The 17592-nt window shown below is 56.2% G+C and overlaps 1 protein-coding gene and 1 long non-coding RNA gene across 7 annotated transcripts; one reads left to right on the forward strand and one right to left on the reverse strand.

Moving 5' to 3' along the window:
• Window positions 1-1338: 1338 nt before the first annotated feature.
• Window positions 1339-17588, reverse strand: Gtse1 (G2 and S-phase expressed 1). Of its 6 annotated transcripts, none has more exons than XM_013158638.3 (12): window positions 17422-17588; window positions 16908-16993; window positions 11509-11566; window positions 10821-11430; window positions 8884-9054; window positions 7969-8095; window positions 5626-5955; window positions 5395-5467; window positions 3616-3855; window positions 2590-2791; window positions 2155-2394; window positions 1339-1747 (listed from the first exon to the last, which is right to left on the reverse strand). In XM_013158638.3, the coding sequence occupies exons 2-12, from the start codon at window positions 16927-16929 to the stop codon at window positions 1661-1663; spliced, it is 2160 nt and encodes a 719-aa protein (XP_013014092.1). In that variant the 5' UTR covers window positions 16930-16993; window positions 17422-17588; the 3' UTR covers window positions 1339-1660. The 6 variants fall into 6 exon arrangements, with proteins under 6 accessions (XP_013014092.1, XP_063099832.1, XP_003461998.2 ...); XM_063243762.1 differs by having other exon boundaries at window positions 16908-16990; window positions 17422-17442; XM_003461950.5 differs by having other exon boundaries at window positions 1339-1744; window positions 17357-17436.
• LOC134474860 (uncharacterized) lies at window positions 1744-16305 on the forward strand. Its single transcript, XR_010045750.1, has 2 exons — window positions 1744-2043; window positions 13740-16305. It is a non-coding gene; the product is annotated as an uncharacterized LOC134474860 (long non-coding RNA).
• Window positions 17589-17592: the final 4 nt, after the last annotated feature.

Genomic DNA, 17592 nt, shown 5'->3' on the forward strand with positions numbered 1-17592 from the left:
TCAGCCTGCCCCGAGTGCCAGGGTACTTGCTTCTGACATCCCTGGGCTTCTCTGCGCCCTGAGTGGTCAGGCTGGAACTGGGTGCCAGGCAAGGAAAAAGCCTCAGGGAAGCTGTCAGCCTACCGAGGGGTACAGCAGATGGAGATGGACGACAGCGCAGGACGCAGGACTGCCCTGCTCAAGCCCTGCATCCAGAGAACCGCAGGACTGCTGTGCTACAGGCACGTGTACCCTGAACAGCACCCTTGGCTGCCGGAGCGAGGAGAGAGCGTGGAGGATCCGGGGCTGTGGGTGAGGACTGTGAGGGGAGGGTCTGAGTGGAGACAGCCAAGACACCATCAGGCTACCACGGGTTGATGTCTCTCCCCCACTCAACCTCAGGCCCCAAGGAGGGGGCTGCCATAACTTTGGGTGTCGGAAAAATGTAGCCTTGCTAGAGACTCTATCTGCTGAATGAATTCACTCCTAGCTTTCAGTTTTATTCCTCTGGGAAGTGAGGGACCAGAGCAGGGGCTCCCTGAGGCCCCGTGCGGCTAACACCCAGGACGCTACAATCTGCAGGAGGATCGGCGGCGGTTCTGCCACGGCCGCTGGCAGCGCCAAGGCAACCCCAGCTCAGTCCATCCCAGCACTTCCCTGCCTTCTGTCCAAAGCCTGTGGCTGCAGAGCCTGTTCCGCACCTTGGATGCCACAGCAACCGCGGCCACATTGACTGTGGGAGGTGAGAAGTCCAACCCAACTGTCTCTCCCCAGCTGGGGAAGGTGGAGGACCTGGCCTGAGGCAAGGACACTAGAGCGGGTCCTGCCTGTCTCACCTGCCAGCTGTGATGCCAGCAAACAAAGGCCAAGGACTCTTCGACTCGTAAAGACACGTGCACAAGTCAGGGACCTCCGGGACCCTGGACTTACAGGCAGGCACTGGTTCCTGGTGCCCCTAATCACATGATCCCCACCAGGTGACCCCCAGTGGTGGCCCTGCTGAGAGCACACTAAGCCTCTGTCCCGGCCAGCAGCGCGGCCTAAGCTTAACACGGCCTGTTACCCCACATCTCTCTCCCTCAGGACCCCAGATGCTGAGGGCAGCCTCCCCAAGGTGTGGTTCTCAGATGGTGCACCTGAACCAGCCAGACGCCTGACAAATGCAGGTTCCCAGGCCTACGACGAGGAGGGGACAACAGCAAGGGCTGCACTCTGGATTTACACCAAGTTTTACTCACACTCAATGTTCAAAAATCATTGATAAAAACACTAACGACCAGATAATTTGGGTCTCGCATAGCGATGGGTGAGATGGGAATATAGTTATATACATTTGAAAATCAAGGTAAGCTTCAAAACTATGTTTTGATACTTTTATTTTACAACTTAATTTAAATCTAGACTATTTAACATTTCATACAAATTTAACTTTAAAATTAGGTGCTGGCTATTTTACATACAGAAATCTTAAATTCTTCATTCAGAGTGCTGCGTCCCAGCCCAGAAATAGAAGGAGAGGAGCTAAGGCGGCAGAAGTGGCCCCAGCCGCCCTCCCCGGCACAGCAAACACGCAGAGCCTGTTAGAACACCGGGTTCCTGCACCGCATCTCTAAGAGGCCAGAGCCACTGCAGGGCCCGCCATTCCTTTCTCGCAGTGGGGCAGGCAGCCGGAGGACTCTCATCAGAACTTGATAAGGGGCGAGTCCAGGTTTTCTTTGTCAGCCTCGGGGCTCAGCTGGATGAGCGGGGAGCACAGGTCGATGAGCTGCTGAAGAACAAAGAGATGAGCCGGCTGCCGCCTGCACTGCCACCACGTGTCCCCCCACATACACACGACGCCACGGTGACCTGTGTGCCAGATCCACCCGGGCTCAGAGCTGGGAAATCGGCTTCGCACCCCAGGTTCAGAGATGAGGCCAGGAAACTGAGCATCACAGCCGAGATGCTGGGGGTACGGACACACAGTTGCCTTCTCGCAGGCACGGGCTACGGGGCTGGGGCCACCAACCCTGGACCCCAACAGTGCACTGGGGGGACACATCAATGGCAGCAATGACCTCCAAGGTGAGTCATGTGCTGGGACCTGAGCCCTTGGGGGTACAATGGGCAGCATGATGCGAGGTGCCCGGGACAAAGAGCACCCAGGCTGATGGCGGTACAGTCAGTCAGTCTCACCTGTCCCTCAGCCTGCACAGCTTTAGACCCGCCGTGTCTGCTCATGTCTGGGGTGTTGGCGGTGAGGTCGATCAGGGGTCTGCTTGCAGGCTCAGAGGGCACTCCAGGAGTGCCACCAAGGTCGATGAGCAGGAGCTCGGCTGCAGGTTGGTTCTCAGCCGGGGGAGAGATGGTGAGCTGGTCTAGCCCAATGTCCACGAGCAGGGGAGGACAGTCCAGCACTGCTGTGTTGGCCACCACCTTAGGCAATGCAGGCTCTGCTCACAGAGCTGCCCTGAGGACACACCCTACCCACCCTTCCTTCCAACCCCACTGTCCCCTTCACCAAACATGGGACAGACCCGGGCCACAGGGTACGGGGACTGAGCCATCCTCCAGGGCACTTAGCCTCTGAGAACCTCCAACGTGGGCCGGAACCTGCCTGCCTCTGCCTACCTCAACGGGGTGGGGGTCCTCCTCAGGCTTGGCCCCGTCCTGAGCTGGTTCTGCAGTGAGGCCTTCCAAAAGAGGATCGCTCTTCTCTGGAGAGAAGCAGAGAGCTTGGGGCACAGAGGGAGGAGGAGAGAAGCCCTCAGTGGGTGAGGGGGCCGCCTGCCAGCGCCCGGGCCCTCTGTTGCTGTCCCTCGCCGGCTCGGTGCTGTGGAGGGAAGCAAAGCCCTGGCAGCCACCTGTGGCAGAAGCATGCGGCCCTGCTGCCAGCTCCTTGGCAGACCAGCGCCTGGGGCGCTCAGTCCCCTTCCAGACCTTGAGTGCATCTGCTCTGCCTGACGGGCGGGCTGGTGGCTCCCAAGCTCCCTTCCCACTGGAATCTGGCTTGGTCCAGTTTCACCCCATGCCCATGCCAGTTCATCCCTTCCCTGGCAGCTGGGAAATACAAGCCCAGGAGCAGGGCTGCAGGGCAGAGCTTCTGGCTCCTGACGCAGCCTCATCAAGGGAGCTGGGCTCTGCTCATAAACATTTCCCGAGTGCCTACCATGTGCCTGTAGTCTCTGGGGAAAGACGAGGCAGAGTCCCAGCTTGGGGAGCTGTGAGCCTGGAGGAGCCTGAGAACCTAGGGGGACAGCCACAGCCTTTGGGGTGCATGTGGTGGATGGGGCCGGGGGGAGCAGAACGGGAGAAATGACGCTGTGTCAAAGGCTCACGGCCAAGGCAGCACAGGCCTTGTACACATGGGTGTGTGGGCACCACGAGGAGGGCACAGATGAGGGCAGGGAGGCAGGTGGGGACCAAGGACCATCACCCCGATGGGCACAGAGGGGCCTCTCAAGGGGCACCTACAGAACAGCAGCCAGTGAAGAGCCCGCAGAAGATGCTGAGCTCTGGCCACCTGGTCCTTGAGGCTCTGGTCCTACCTGGGTGGCCAGCTTCACCCTGCACCTGCCTGGTAAGAGCCACAGCGGGGGCAGAGAGCGCCCAGCCGGTCCTCGCTAACAGTGTGGGGTGGGCCGCCCCTGCACTTACCCCACCGTGGATCTCCTCCGAGGCTCGGAAGATAGCCGCCGGGCTGGGCCACACAGCGGGGACGCCAGGGCCCTGGGCACGGTTCTGGGGGTCACTAGCGGGAGGCCAGAGAGGCGCCGGCTAGCAGGTGTAGGCAACACGGACAGCCGTCTCACACTCGAGGGGGTCCTTACGCCACCAGCGGGGCTCTGTGAAGCTGGACCCGAAGAATGTCTCACGGGCGTGCTGTGAACCACAGCCCTGGAAAGACGAGGTCAGGGTGAGCAGAGCCGGCCTGGACAAAGCAAGACGCCTGCGAGCCAGCCCTCAGGAGGAGGGTTCCTGCCGGCAGGACGGAGTCCCACACGGGCACACCGGCCTGGGCCCGGGATGAGCTTGTCAGCTGCGGCCGCGCTGCCGGGCAGCAGCAAAACCCTCCCTGCGAGGCTCGGGAGCACTGAGTGTCTTCCGGGGGTGCCGTGGGAAGCTCCACGGGAAGCCCAGGCCTGTGGCCCTGGCAGTGCAGGCAAGGGATGTGCCAGTCTCCTATGTGCCCGCTTGGGCCACGGTGCGTGGCACAGGGGCCTTGGCGCAGGGTTCTCCCTGCCTCCCGTCCCTCCATCTTGCAGCCCTGCCTGGCTGTGCTGTGTTGCTGCTGCTGCTGAAGAAAGGCTGTGTCCACTGGTGATGGACTCAGGGTTGGTGGCCCTCCCCCGAATTCTTAGTGACCAGAGCGGCAAGGCTGGGGAGGTGAAGCGGCAGGGACCAGTGCTCTCCCAGGGAGCCCAGGGCTGGTCTGTGCCCTGTGGGTGAGGACCTGGCAGGAAGGCCGCCTGGGAATCGGGCAGGGCCCTGGCCAGGCCGAGCCTGCCTATCAGACGTCTGCCCGCCAGAGTACTAGCCTCTGCCATCAAACCACTGTACAGGCTGGGACAGTCCTGTACAGTGGCCGGAAAGTGTGCGAAAGTGTTAAGTAGCACCCCCTGAGGACAGACTCTTACAGCCTGTGAGAGGAAGTGCCACAGGTCAGTGCCTGCCCACCGACTGCTGCTCAAGCCCATGCTGCGGCTTCACCAGGGACTCCAGTGATAATAAATAAAATGCCACCCAGTGCCACCTCCACGTAGCTCTGGGGGCAGGAGCCACTCTTGCATTCTCCAGGGGGGAAACCGAGGGTTGAGCAGTGGGTAAGGTGGCCAGTGGCTGCCCGGCTCTAGGTTTTGCTCCTGTGTCCTTGGTGTGTGGAGGCCTCTCAGCTCGGCTCCCGCTGCTGGGAACAGGGTTTGACCGTGGAGTGTGGCAGCTCAAATTCACGAACACGAGGAAATCAAAGCCCGGGCTATCGAGGCTTCACTGAGAGACTCAGGCTGGTCCACAGGGAGAGAGCCGGGAGCATCCCTCTGGTGTCCCAGCCCAGTACTGCCGGGCCTCACCCACACCATCAGGTCCAGAGTGGAGACCCAGGCTGGCCACACCCTGGCGCCAGGTCTCCTGCCCTGAATGCTTCCCATTCCCCCACCCTGGACCACGGAGGAGACTTGAGATGTGAGGCCTCCTCTTCTGAACGAGAGCAGGTGGAGTTCAGGCAGCGGACCTCCACGAGGGACAGTAAAGGCAGCAACAGGAGGGATGCTAGGGACCAGAGAGCAGGCGGAAGTGGCGCGCCTGTGGCCAAGAGCCTGCTCGTAGGTGGCCGTGCTCTGGCCATGGGGAGGACCCCGTCCTGGAGGCAGCGCTCGGGAGGAGCTGGGGACAGAGCACCCTCTGACGTAAGAAAGGAAGCAACCGGACATGACTGACCTGCCAGCAGACGCCCACGACTGCAGCCTCTGTGCCCGAAGGAACTTCGGTGTCGTACCACTGGGGGACCCGCCTGGGACCGAGAGATGCACACGGTCAGATGGAGGTCTGGAGAGCCACACCAGGGACTTGCAGTCCTGGGCAGCACGTGGATGCACCCCAGGGAGTGACCTGAGCGCCTCGCTCTGCGGGAGCCGGACTTTCCCCTCCACCTGCTCATCAGTTACTCACCGGTAGAAAACTTGGGGATTTTAAATGGATTTGCAGGGACGGGCACGGCCTCTGTCCTGGAGTTTACACAGGAATCTCGCCATCCTAGGCTTCGAGTTTTGTTCAGTTCAGAAGATGCTGACAGAACAGAGCTGGTGCTCAGCCTTGGAACTCCACTTTCCGGGGTCCGGGGCTGGGTAGGGGGCGCCTTGGACGAGGTGGCAGCATCATTCCTTCTGGCCTGTCCACACGACACCCCTGCAGGGGCTGCGGGCAGAGCCTGGCACAGAGTGCCGGGTCCTGGACTGCCCGACTTGCCAGTGCTGGGCAGAGGCTGGGTGCCTGACTTGGCTGTAAGAGGACACAGGTGACAGCTGGATGTTTTTAAACTAAGACACCAATTAGCACCAGCACACCCATCCCCACATGACCCCAGATCATCATCACATGCACCATGGACTACCTGTGGCTCCGAGTGCCTTCTCACCCCCAGCGTAATTACCAAGATACCAAGATGTGGGGAAGTGTCCCCACAAGGTCAGACTCCCGCCTCAGCTCGGCGTGGTGGACAAGCGTGTAAGCTTAGTCCTCTGCAAGGCTGAGGCAGGAGGATCTAGTTCAAGCCCAGCCTGAGCAACTTGGTGGCTTAGGAAGATTCGATCTCAAAATTTAAAAGGTAACAGGTTTGAGGCTGGAGCTCAGTGCAGAGGCCCTGGATTCAATCCCAGCACCGGGATGGGGCCCTTCTCCATCACATGGGCAGCAGAATCTGCCCTAGCCACGCTGAGGGAAGTGACGGTGCAGACAGAGGGCCCCTCCTCCAGTAGGGGACAGTGCAGACAGAGGGTGCAGGGAAGAAGGGGAAATCATCACTAGTTGAGTGCTTCAAATTAGGAGGAGGCATAGTTACACTAATCACAAACACAATTTAAAACAGAATAATAGCCAGCACGGTGGTCCATGCCTATAAGCCCAGCACTTAGGAGGCTGAGGCAAGAAGACTGCTGTGAGCTCAAGGCCAGCCTGAACTGCATAGAGAAACGCTGTGTCAAAAAACAAAACAAATAAAACCAGAATAACAGGCGAACTAGGGTAACACACACTCAGCAGTATACCCAGTACATAAGTCAACATGGTCGACACTGTTCCTTTTTTTTGCGACAGGCTCTCACTATGTAGTTCAGGCTGGCCTCAAACTTGGCAATTCTCCTGCCTCAGCCTCCCAAGTGCTGGAATCACAGGTGTGTATATGGCACCAACACACCTGACCTGGTCAAGGGTTCTTACAATCTTGAACTAATGCCACAGCTGCTGGGTAGTAAGTAACAGCTGTGCAAGGTGCATGGCCACCCACATGGGTCTGCTGGGTGTGACGCTGAGAGAAATACACACCAGGCCCCACTCCATAGCTCTCTCAAAAGAAACAGTCACCAAAGTGGTCCAATGTCCTAGGCCAGCGCACAAGGTACCCAGAGCACCTCCCTCTGCTGCACACACCTGGTGTGCCACAGGAGGGCAAGGCATGGCAGGAGAGGCCCAGGACTCGAGGGAACCCTACAAGGACACGGTCACCTGGGGTGTAACGGTCAGGACACAGGCTCCTGACCACGAGTGGCAGTCAGGATTTCAGATCTGATTGGTCTCTACCACGAGGTGACACTTCCTGCATCTCGCAAAACCTCACTGCCCACCGCGCTGGACCTGGGCAGCCTACGCAGCAGACAGGACCGCAGAAGATCCAGTTCCTTCTGGAAGCCAGTGCCCCGCCTGCTAGGTGCCTGCTCAGCTACTGGGCCACGGGCCCCGCCCCAGCTGTGGCGCTGTTATGTGATCTTCTTTCTTTTTGGCAGTCCTGGGGATGCACCCAAGGGTGTGCTACCTCTTAGCCTCTTTCATGTTGAGATGGGTTTGCACCAAGTTGCCCCGGCAGGACTTGAACTTAAAATCCTCCTGCCGGAGGCTCCCTCAGTGCTGAGAGCTCCGTAGGTCATATGCCACTGCTGGGGCTCAGAATTCAGTCAAGAACAGATCAACTTTCATCTGCCACCAAGGGACCCCTCCCCTCACCACTAGATGGCAGCCTCAGCTCGGCAAGACAACCGGGTGCACAGGTGCGAAAGTGGGGAAGTGGTCCCCCCTAGGAGTCAGGGGATCTGGACAGTCACCCAGACACCTGATGATGTGAACACAAGGCAGGTGCCCACCTCCCGTGTCTCAGCACTGGGAACACACGTGTGCCCCCAACCAGAGGCAAAAGCATTAGAGTGTGGGGCTGGGAACAGTGTTACCCCGGCCGGTGTCCGCAGCACAGCGCTGGGCTGAAGGGCCCCGTACAAACTGTCTCGCCTGGCGCGCACGGCTCACCTTGGTCTGCCGCTGGGGACGGGTGCACGCTGGACGCTGAGCTAGAGGTAGACCCCGAGGAAGAGGAGGACTGTCTGGTGACGCTGCCAGCACACGCAGGGGCCCTTAACAGGCTCTTCGGCCTCAGCTGAGATGGGGGGCAAAACCAGAATCGCCATGAAGTCACTCCTGACCATACCCACTTCTGCACAAGTAGGGCCTCGGGACTTTTAAAAAACGGTACTGTAATAACTCGTCCTGAATTTAAAGGTAAGTAGGTAAGTGCGGGGGACCCTGGGCATCCACCTAGGTCAGACCCCGACGCTAGCAGCGTCCTCTGCACTCCCATTCCCTCACAGCGAAACGTAGATGCCGTGCAGACTCTCATTCCTCACCAGCTCAAGAGGACGGATAGGAAAAGTCTGTACATGTTCAGAACAGGGCCAACCTTATTTTTATGACTATTTTCCATCTGCAGTTGGTTGAACCCAAGGGTGTAGGGGCCGCTGTCAGGGTCACCCTGGGGAGCTGGCTGGGATGACTACTCTAGGTGCCAACTAGACCTCCTGAGTCCCCCGGTCTCGGCCCGGCTCCCGCAGCTTTAACAACGTCCACAGCACCTCTCACACAAGGCTCAGCTGGTACCGATGGGGGACAGTAGGTGGCACTGAGGGGGCAGTTGCCATGGCTGTGAGGAGCCATGGCGGCCCCATGGGAGAGCATGGCCACCACCACTTTTACAGGTGGCCCAGCTCCCACCTGGGGCACAGCTGGCCCACAGCACAGCGCCAGGCCTGACTTCCTCGCAGATTTTTCTCCAAGCTGCATCTGGTGGACTCCGCTTCCCACTGTCCCACCCCCATGGTCATCAGGGCACAGGCTGCCACCTCGCTCCCATTCACCCAGGTCACGGCCCTGTAGCCCCGATGGACTCACCTTGCTGGGGACAGGGAGTGATCGCTGGCTGCGGGCTCCCAGGCCTCCAGCACCAGGCAGGCCAGAGGTGTCCAGGGCCATTCGGGGTTTGTCCGGGCACCTAGCCCCACGGGCCTGCTTCTTGTTCACGACTCTCCCCTGGGGGGGACTCTCCGGGGCCTCTTTCCTGGGCTGCAGGTTTAACATGAGGTGTGAGGACTATCCAGAGCGCAGAAAAGACCCTCAAGCTTCCGTAAAGAGCCACCCTGGGCTCTGCTCCTCCTCCCGAACACTGCCTGGCTCTCTGCCCTTCAGTGTGGGCGAGGTGAGCAGGCTGGTCACCCCAGATAGCCAGGCATGAGCATGGGGATGGACCTGACCCCTCATGAACAGTGCAAAAAACCAGCATGGGGGCCCAGAAAGTTGTTGTTTCCAGGACGACCACAAGGGATCCAGTTCCAGCGACACACGCTGAAAACTGGGCACAGAGTGTCCCCTGGTCCTCAGCACCCCACACCACGTGAACAGCCTGACTGCAAGAAGCCCCGATGTCCTGCTGGAAGCCACTTCCTCTGACCCTTGAAGTCAAAGAGCATAAACCCTAACACACGTGAGGGCAGGGCTCCTGCGGAGCTGTGCCGCTTCCGTGGGAGCCCAAGTCCGGATGGCCTGCAGCAGCACTTTGCCTTACGGCCTCTAAAAGCTGAGATAAGCCCAGCCTGGGGGCCAAGCCGTGGGCTGTCATCCAGCATTCTGGAGGTGGAGGCAGGAGGGTTATAAATGGGGAATTGAGTAAAACATTGTCTTGAGAAACCAAAAAGGGCTGGGGCTGTAGCTCAGTGCAAAGGTCCTGGGTTCGTTCCCCAGTGCCAAGAAGCAACTACAAGAAGAGCCATGCTTCGCACAGCACTAAAGCCAGCGTGTGAAAGCAGACACTCAGTGGTTCTCAGGGCATCTGCTGTCTACACGACCATTGCCACAAGCTGAGAGGAACCTGTACTTGTCAGCAGTCACTCCTGTCCCCTGGCCGTGCCTGCCCTGGCAGCCACACAGCTGCCCACTGTCTGTCCAGTCTGCCCAGCATGGCCATGTCACAGAATGCAACTGCTTATTCCTCATGGAACACCCCACCTCCTGTGTCTGGCTTCTGTCACTGAGCACATTTTTAAGGCCACCCACGAGGGCCATGCACTGGTACTGCAGGGCTGTGTGGTGCACATGAGCTGCAGGCCCCTGGTCACTCATCGATTGGTCAGTGGCCACCTGGGTAGGCTGCAGGGTCTGGCAAAATGCCGCTGTGAACATGTGTGCCCCCCACCCCGTGTTCCACATACAGACCCTGTCCCATCCACATGTGCCACACACAATCCCGCCATGTTTATGCATGCTGCACCCACAAATGCCACGAGTAGACGCCAGGATCCCGTGCTGAGCACCCTGGGCTTGGAGCATCGTGGGTGGCCGAGAGAGGGATCTGTGGCTCAAGACTTCCCAGGCCTGTATGTGGTGTCCTGACACCCCAGAGCCAGTTCTTGAACTGCTGCCCAGGCAAGGGCGAAGCTGGCTCCCAGTTAGGTACCTGCTCAGCCACTGGGATGGCCTCCCCTCCCCTTGGTAGCAAACCTGGAAGCAAGTTGCAGTAGAGGCCTGACATGTCCCCTCCTGCCCCCTCTGCCTCTAGGACCCCAAGCTTCCCACAGGTGGCTGACTGTCCCCCAAAGGGACACCTGACAGCTGCCACATCCCAGGACAGCTGGTCCTCACAGAATGCTCGGGAGACAAGACATGGCTCTCCTAGGAGGAGCCCTCTCCCGAGGAAGGTGCCAGGAACTCAAGAGAACTAGGGGTGAAGCCCAGGCCTCACCTCCAGGCTTCTCCCCGAGTCCCCATGGTAGGGCCAGGACCAGGAGGTGGAGGCAGGGGTCTGGGTCCCCAGAAGTGCTCTCCTGTGGTCCTACCTTTTCCATGCCCAGGAGAAGGTGCCGGCTTCTCGCAGCCAGAGCACGAGGTGGCAGCAGCTTGCTGGGCGCCCTCTTCTGAGGCCCGGCCTGACGCGGAGGAGCGGTGACCCGAGAGTCCTTGGGCAAAGCCTGAGCTGGGGGCTGCAGCCTCTGCACCGGGCCAACGCCCCTGGGGGCAGGGCTGGCTGGGAGCAGGCACTCGGGCGAGCCAGGCTGGCCTTTGGAGAGTGGTGTCCCCGCCAAGGGGCTATCTGACAGGTAGAACGTTTCTCTTTTCAGTGACTTGGGGCTTTTCTCGGTTTCCTGTTCCTTCTCAAAAAGGCTCATTTTAAGCTTTGATTCCTGGACGAAACTTTCCACGCCCTGGCTGCAGGGGTTCTGGGGCTGGGCCTCCAGGGCCACCTGGGTGCGGCTCTGGCTCTCTATCTGTAGGGCCAGCAGATGCGCCTCTGTGTACACCTCCACGAACGTCTCTTCGCTGAGTGGGCTCCAGACCGAGGCCGAGGCTGGCTGTGTGGGGACCTGGTCACCCAACTCCAGGCTGGCAGCGATACACCGTTCTTTATGCCTCACAGGCCCAAAGAAGACCTCATCCTCTTCGTTTGCACTGTTGTTAAAGAGAAGGATGACTAATCCTAGTGAACACGTGTGCTCACGGGCAAGGGAGCACAGCGCACTCGCTTACCTTGAAGACGACAGTGACAGGTCGAAGTCAAATTTTTCATCGGCCAAAAGAACAACATCTGGGGGAGAAAAGGCCACTGTTATCTTAGGACTGAGGCAAAACAGAAGACGCTATTACCGCTCGCTGCAGCCACCAGAGCTGTTTCCAAACCTTACCCCAAAGTAGGAACTCGTATTATTTTAATTGTTATACATTATTCATAAAGAGCTCTAGATTACCTTAATTTTTCCATTTTCTTTTAAAAACTGCACCCAACATTCCAAGATTGCAGAGTCACCCCAAAAGCCCAGTGCCTTGTTTCTGTCATCTCACTGAATTGCCAGACGGACGACGTTTTCCAGAGCCGAGTCATCTCCAGGTAGAGAACATTTTCAGTCTACCAGCTACCTCAGTGTTCCTGGAGTTCACTGCCCCCCTCAGCTACAGAACACCTGCTCATTTCTCAGCAATGAATTCAAGCATTACTCAAATGCAGGGTGGGATCCCCATCCCCAGTGTGGCCTCCACTGTGCTGTCTGTCCATCTGTCCAGCTCCCTCTAACAGACCTCTAGCTCCGGTTTGATGGACCTCAGCTGGGACAACTGGGCTCTCTGCCAGACCTCATGCCAGGGCTCCCACACAGCTGGACTGTCCCCGCCGTCCTGTGTAGGTGCCTTTCAACTTGGTGGCCCCAGATGGGCTGAAAGTGCCTCTGAGATAACAAATATCTACTGCACCCTCCAGTGCCCAGCAAGGCCTGGACCCCCAAACACACAGTAATCAGTGCTGAATCGCAGTGAAACGGTACTTCAGCGCTGTAAGTTACACCCTATATCAGAGTCGGAGAATTCTGCTGAGTGTGGTGGCACATGCCTGAAAATAAGCATGCGTGGAGGCAGGGGGACCCCGAGGTCAAGCCAGGTGACCAGTTAACTGTGTCAACATAAAAAATAAGGCCAGGTGCAGTGGCACACACCTGTCACCTCAGTACTTGGGAGCTGAGGCAGGAGGCCTGTCATGAGCTGAAACCAGCTAAACTACAAGCAAGGTCTTAGCCTCCGGTACTGACATACCGTAGAAATTCAAAATACATCCTAGTTAGGTATCATCAGCTGTGGAGCTTTACTTAATCAAGGAAGAGCATACAAAGACTGGGGCGAGGCTAATGGCGGGGCTCATGCTTAGCACACAGGAGGCTACGGATTCCGGACCAAACACCAAAAAGGGGTCCTGCTAAAGAGTGCCAATACATACCAGGGAGGGGGCCGCCAGAAAGAAAAATAAAGGCTTCATAAGTGACTTTGCTCGGCTCCATGCACAGAAACCTACACAGATCTGGCTGAAATGGGCCACTTGCCAGGAAAATATTTAACTTTTCATTTAAATTTATTTATAAAGCTGATCCAGAAGACACAATAAGTTCTAATTGCTCGATTGTCATAAAGTAACAGGTGAAATACATTAATTAGCTCTCCTCTAAGAAAGTCTTACCTGGTTTCATAGGACAAATAACTACGAAACCTTTAAAGAATATGTAACTCCATATCATTCCTAGTGCTCCAGAAAACAGGAGAAAATAAACCTTCCGCTTCCTTCACAGTGACACCAAAATCCTAGAATTGTTTTTCAATAAAGGATGCTACAAGGGCCAGGGATTTAGCTCAGCGGCATAAGCACCTGCCTGGCAAGCAGGCAGTCGTGAGTTCGATCCCCATTACCGATAAAAAGAAAAAAGACAAAAAAAAAAAAAAAAAGAAAGGCTGGGATGTAGCTCAGAGCGAAGGGGGATGGGGGCAACATGGGACAGGACAGGATGGGACGGGACCGACGGGACATGACTACAAACCAGTCTTATTTATGTCAGGGAAAAACATTAGCTAGACTAACTATATTACAAAGATTAACTATAATTTTTTGGTCGGATATTTATTTATTTTTCAAATTTTAAGGAGAAGAAAGAGAAGAAAAAACTAAAACAATTTCAAAACACGTCAATCGGGGGGCAGCAATGGTGCATACATTGCACGGTGCCACCCCCAGATCAGTCACCCGGAGCACAGGACACCCGCATTCAATGGTCTGAACAACACCAGCACAAAGCTTTCTCTTCAGTGAGCTCAAAGGAATCGGTAGTGTAACTATCTTAACTAACTTTTTATATACATATACACCACATATATACATACAACATATATATATATATATATATATATATATATATATATATATATATATATGTTGTTTCTTTCAGCTGTTCCCACGGAAGAGCCAGCACCCCACGCCCACGTGTGTAAGGCTCGCAGTGCGCTGTGAACAGCCTGGCTTCGTCTCAGGACTAAAGAGCTAACTTAACACAGCCCAGCAGCACGACCCATTCACATGTTGAAGAGACACGTGGTGAAATAGAACGTATATTCTTGGTTTTAAAGGCTCTTAATAAAAAAAATAACGCATATATTTTATCCTAGAAAGAAGGACCCATCTCAGCTCAAAAGCCAAAATTAGGTTCAGGGGGAAAACCAGAAGCACTGCTTCTCAAGACAGAAGGCATCAGCGGGTCAGGGGACAAGCCCAAAGCCCCAGGGGCTAAAGCAGAAACCACCTAGTGCTCACGCTCCCAGGTCGCAGGCTGGCAGAGCCCCCCCAGGACCACTTCCGGTCTCCGCAGCAGGACGAGGCCAAGACTAACTCCAAGCAGTCTTGGAGACCCCGAACAGGAAGGCCCACAACACAACATCCCCGCGCCACAGCTACCTGCAAGTGAGGCGGGATATCATCTGTCACGTGTCTGGAAGGAAGAAAATCACAGAGCCACAAACAGACAAGATCAGTGACCACCACTTGTGCGTCAACTAGCTCAGGAGCTGGCACTGGGCTTCACGGAAAACTTCGAGAGCGACTCCACTAAAGCCAGGCACAGAGCGAGGTCAGCAGGCACCACGACCTCCACGCTGCCCTGGACACCTTAACCAGCACCACGGGGCCCGGCAAAGCCACAGTGTCGCAGCGCACACATGCTGTGGTTACAGACAGGGCAGCAGAGCCCACAGGGAGGAAACCGAGAAGGCCTAGCTGTGGCACCGCACTAGATGTCCCACGGTCAAACACTGATTTTCAGAAAGATGAAAGTTTGTAAAATCTGTACAGGGCAAAAGTCACAACAAGCTAACTTAAACAAAACTCAGGGAAAACAGCATTTGCAGCTGAGCACATACAAGGCTAATTTATGATGAGAAAACAATCACCTAATGGAAAGACAGAAAGTATAATGCAGATAACATCCACAGAAAATAAGACGTTCTTAGAAGCTCCATCTTGCTCAAAACTAAGTCACGAGGAGCAGACTTACCCCGAGATCTCACTTTTCATCTACCAGACTGACACAAATAAAATGACGAGCTGCAGGCAAGCCCTGGGGCGGGTCGGTGCCCCTTGAGGAGGGCACAGGCCTGGCGGCCTGGCCAGCCCACTTGTGTGCCCACGTCCGCCATCAGTCACAGACGGCTGCTGTGTGATGTGCACAGTAGGATTTATAACAGCCGGGCAGCGACGCCCAGCACCTAAAATGAGTCTGGTCCATCCCTACGCAGACCACCACGCGGACGATCGAGGAGGAACAATGCTCTTTCTATGTGCCACACAGTAACTGTCCTGATAGACTAGTCGTACAACACCAGAAGCAGCTGGGGATCGTGGCGCACGCCTGTAATCCCACTACTTAGGAAGCTGAGGCAGGAGGAGCACATGACTGTCAGAGTAGCCTGGGCTACACAGCAAGATCTTGTCTCCAAAAAATCAAATAGAATCGAATAGAATCCAGGAGGACAGGGTCCTATGTGCCGTAGAAGAGGGACGCAGTCAACACTGTACATACTGCTGGCATTCACACAAACTATGTCTGGAAGGATTCTCACAACAGCGATGGCTACACTGGCCCTTGGCGGGGCAAAGGAGCGACTGAGGGACAGATCCGAGACAACACTTAACTTTTCAGAATCTGAACCTGGGAAGCCAATCTGATCGATCACTTCCAGAAACTTCCAAATGGCTCTTATAGAAGGACAGAACCGTGAGGCAGAGGCAGGGAAGCAGTGTTCCGTGCCGGGTGCCGAGTCTGGCTCCCAGGGGCCTAGTGCTGGCTGACTCCACTACTCTGCAAACCTGCGAGCATTCACCAACAGGCTGCAGCCTTGACGTCCATGCCACCTGCCCTTTCGGGGGCACCAGGCTTGCACAACGCTAAGTGGAGGTGGGGGCACCTGTGAAAAAATAGCAAAGCACATCAGCAAGGACGCAGTGATAGCTCTTGAACTTGCAAATGTTCACATTGGGCAAAGTGAAACTAACAAACAGGCACAGGGAGTTACAACGGCTGAGAACAGGGCATCTGGACGGAGCTCAAAGACAGTAGGTGAACCCACGTGACGTTCAGTAATTGGGAATTGGGTGCAAATGTGGGGCGGGGGTCCTCAGCTTGGACAGCTGGGCGAATCGAGAGGCTGTTTACTCTGATGGAAAGCTTCCAGGACTGTTTCTGCAAAATGGAGAAGCCAAGGACACCTGGCTGCCCAGTCTACTGCCTCACACAGAAGTCACGAGGCCCAAAGGAAAAAGGGTGGCCAAAGGCTTTAAGAGAAAAAGGGGGTGTGGGCTCTACAGTTGGCCCTCCATCTCCCCGGATTCCACATCCACGGATCTGACCAACAGTGGACTGAAAATACTTGAGAAAAAACTGTATCTGTAACTGAACACATACAGGCTATCTTTTCTTGCAATCACTCACTAAACAGCACAGTGCAATAAATATTTACATAGCATTTGCATGTCACTGGTATTAATTATATCTAGGAATGATTTCACATGCACAGGATGGGAGTGTGCGTTCATTATATGCAAGCACTGTTGTTGAATATAAGACACTTGAGTGTTTGTGAATTTTGGTATCCAGGGGATCCTGGAACAGATTTCCCAGGTTTCTGAGGGTCAGCCACAACTTATTTTGTGAATCTGTACCCTCACTCATACCCTGTACCTTCATCTCGATAACCAACCCACACAAAGAGAGAAAAAGAAAGGGAAGTTATGGGCCAGGCTCACTCACTAACAGGGTCCCCAAAATCCTAAGCAAGTCTTAGCAACAGAAGCCAGTGACAAACAAGGAAACAATAAATTCAATTTAACGAACACAGCATGGGGATATCTGCGTTTAAAAAAAAAAAAAAAAAAAAAGATAAGAATCCCTGCCGCGGTGGAACTTAAAGTGTAGGTTTAGGGTGTGTATGTGTGTGTAGAAAAAATTAAACAGGACCAGGTGTTTGACGGATGCAGCGCATAAGACAAGCACTCAATGAATGAATAGTCTTACGGAAACATTAAATCCACGTCCGTCTTTACTGAGGTCCCTGAAACACAGATTTACCTTCCTTCTTGGCAACGTCCATAGCTGCCTCTCGGCCGGGCTGCAGCCGCGTCCCCGCTCTCGGAGGAAGGTACTGTCGGGAGCTGCTGCAGGAGGAAAGGGGCAGGTGAGCGGTGGCTGAGCCCGGGCCCTTGGCTCGGCGGCGCAAGCCCGGGCAGCACACCCCGGACAGAGATGCCTGAAGGCCGTGGGCGGCTCAGAGCGAGGAAAGGGTGGAGAGGAGGCCACTAGAACGGACCGCGACTCACTGGGCGGGAGGCGGCGGCCTAACTGAGCCCGGCGGAGGGAGTAACGGATTCCCAGCGGGGGCCGCGGCAGCCAAGGCCTCCCGTTCCCTGACCCAGGCACGGGTTCCGGCTGGAGCCCAGGGCCGGCTCCGGGGACGCGCGTCCTCCCCGCCGGAGAACAGCACGCACTGCCCCGTGCCTCAGGGCCCACCCCGTACCCACCGGGTGAGCCGGTCCGAGTCCGAGATCTCACCCTTCACCCTACAGGCAGGAGACGCCGAACGCACCTCCGTCGTCGGGGTTTAAACACGGTGCCGGTTGGCGGCGCGGACCGCCGATTGGTCGATTTGAATAGGACTCACTGAGCGCAGTGCACCCTGGAGATTGTAGTCAGGAAATGTGGAAGGAAGTCCATGCGCACGCGCAGAGGGTTGGCTACGCACGACGCGTGCGCAATC

Source organism: Cavia porcellus, unplaced genomic scaffold, assembly GCF_034190915.1.
Source record: "Cavia porcellus strain 051 isolate PalLab524CR breed Dunkin Hartley unplaced genomic scaffold, mCavPor4.1 scaffold_40, whole genome shotgun sequence".
Taxonomy (NCBI): Eukaryota; Metazoa; Chordata; class Mammalia; order Rodentia; family Caviidae; genus Cavia; species Cavia porcellus.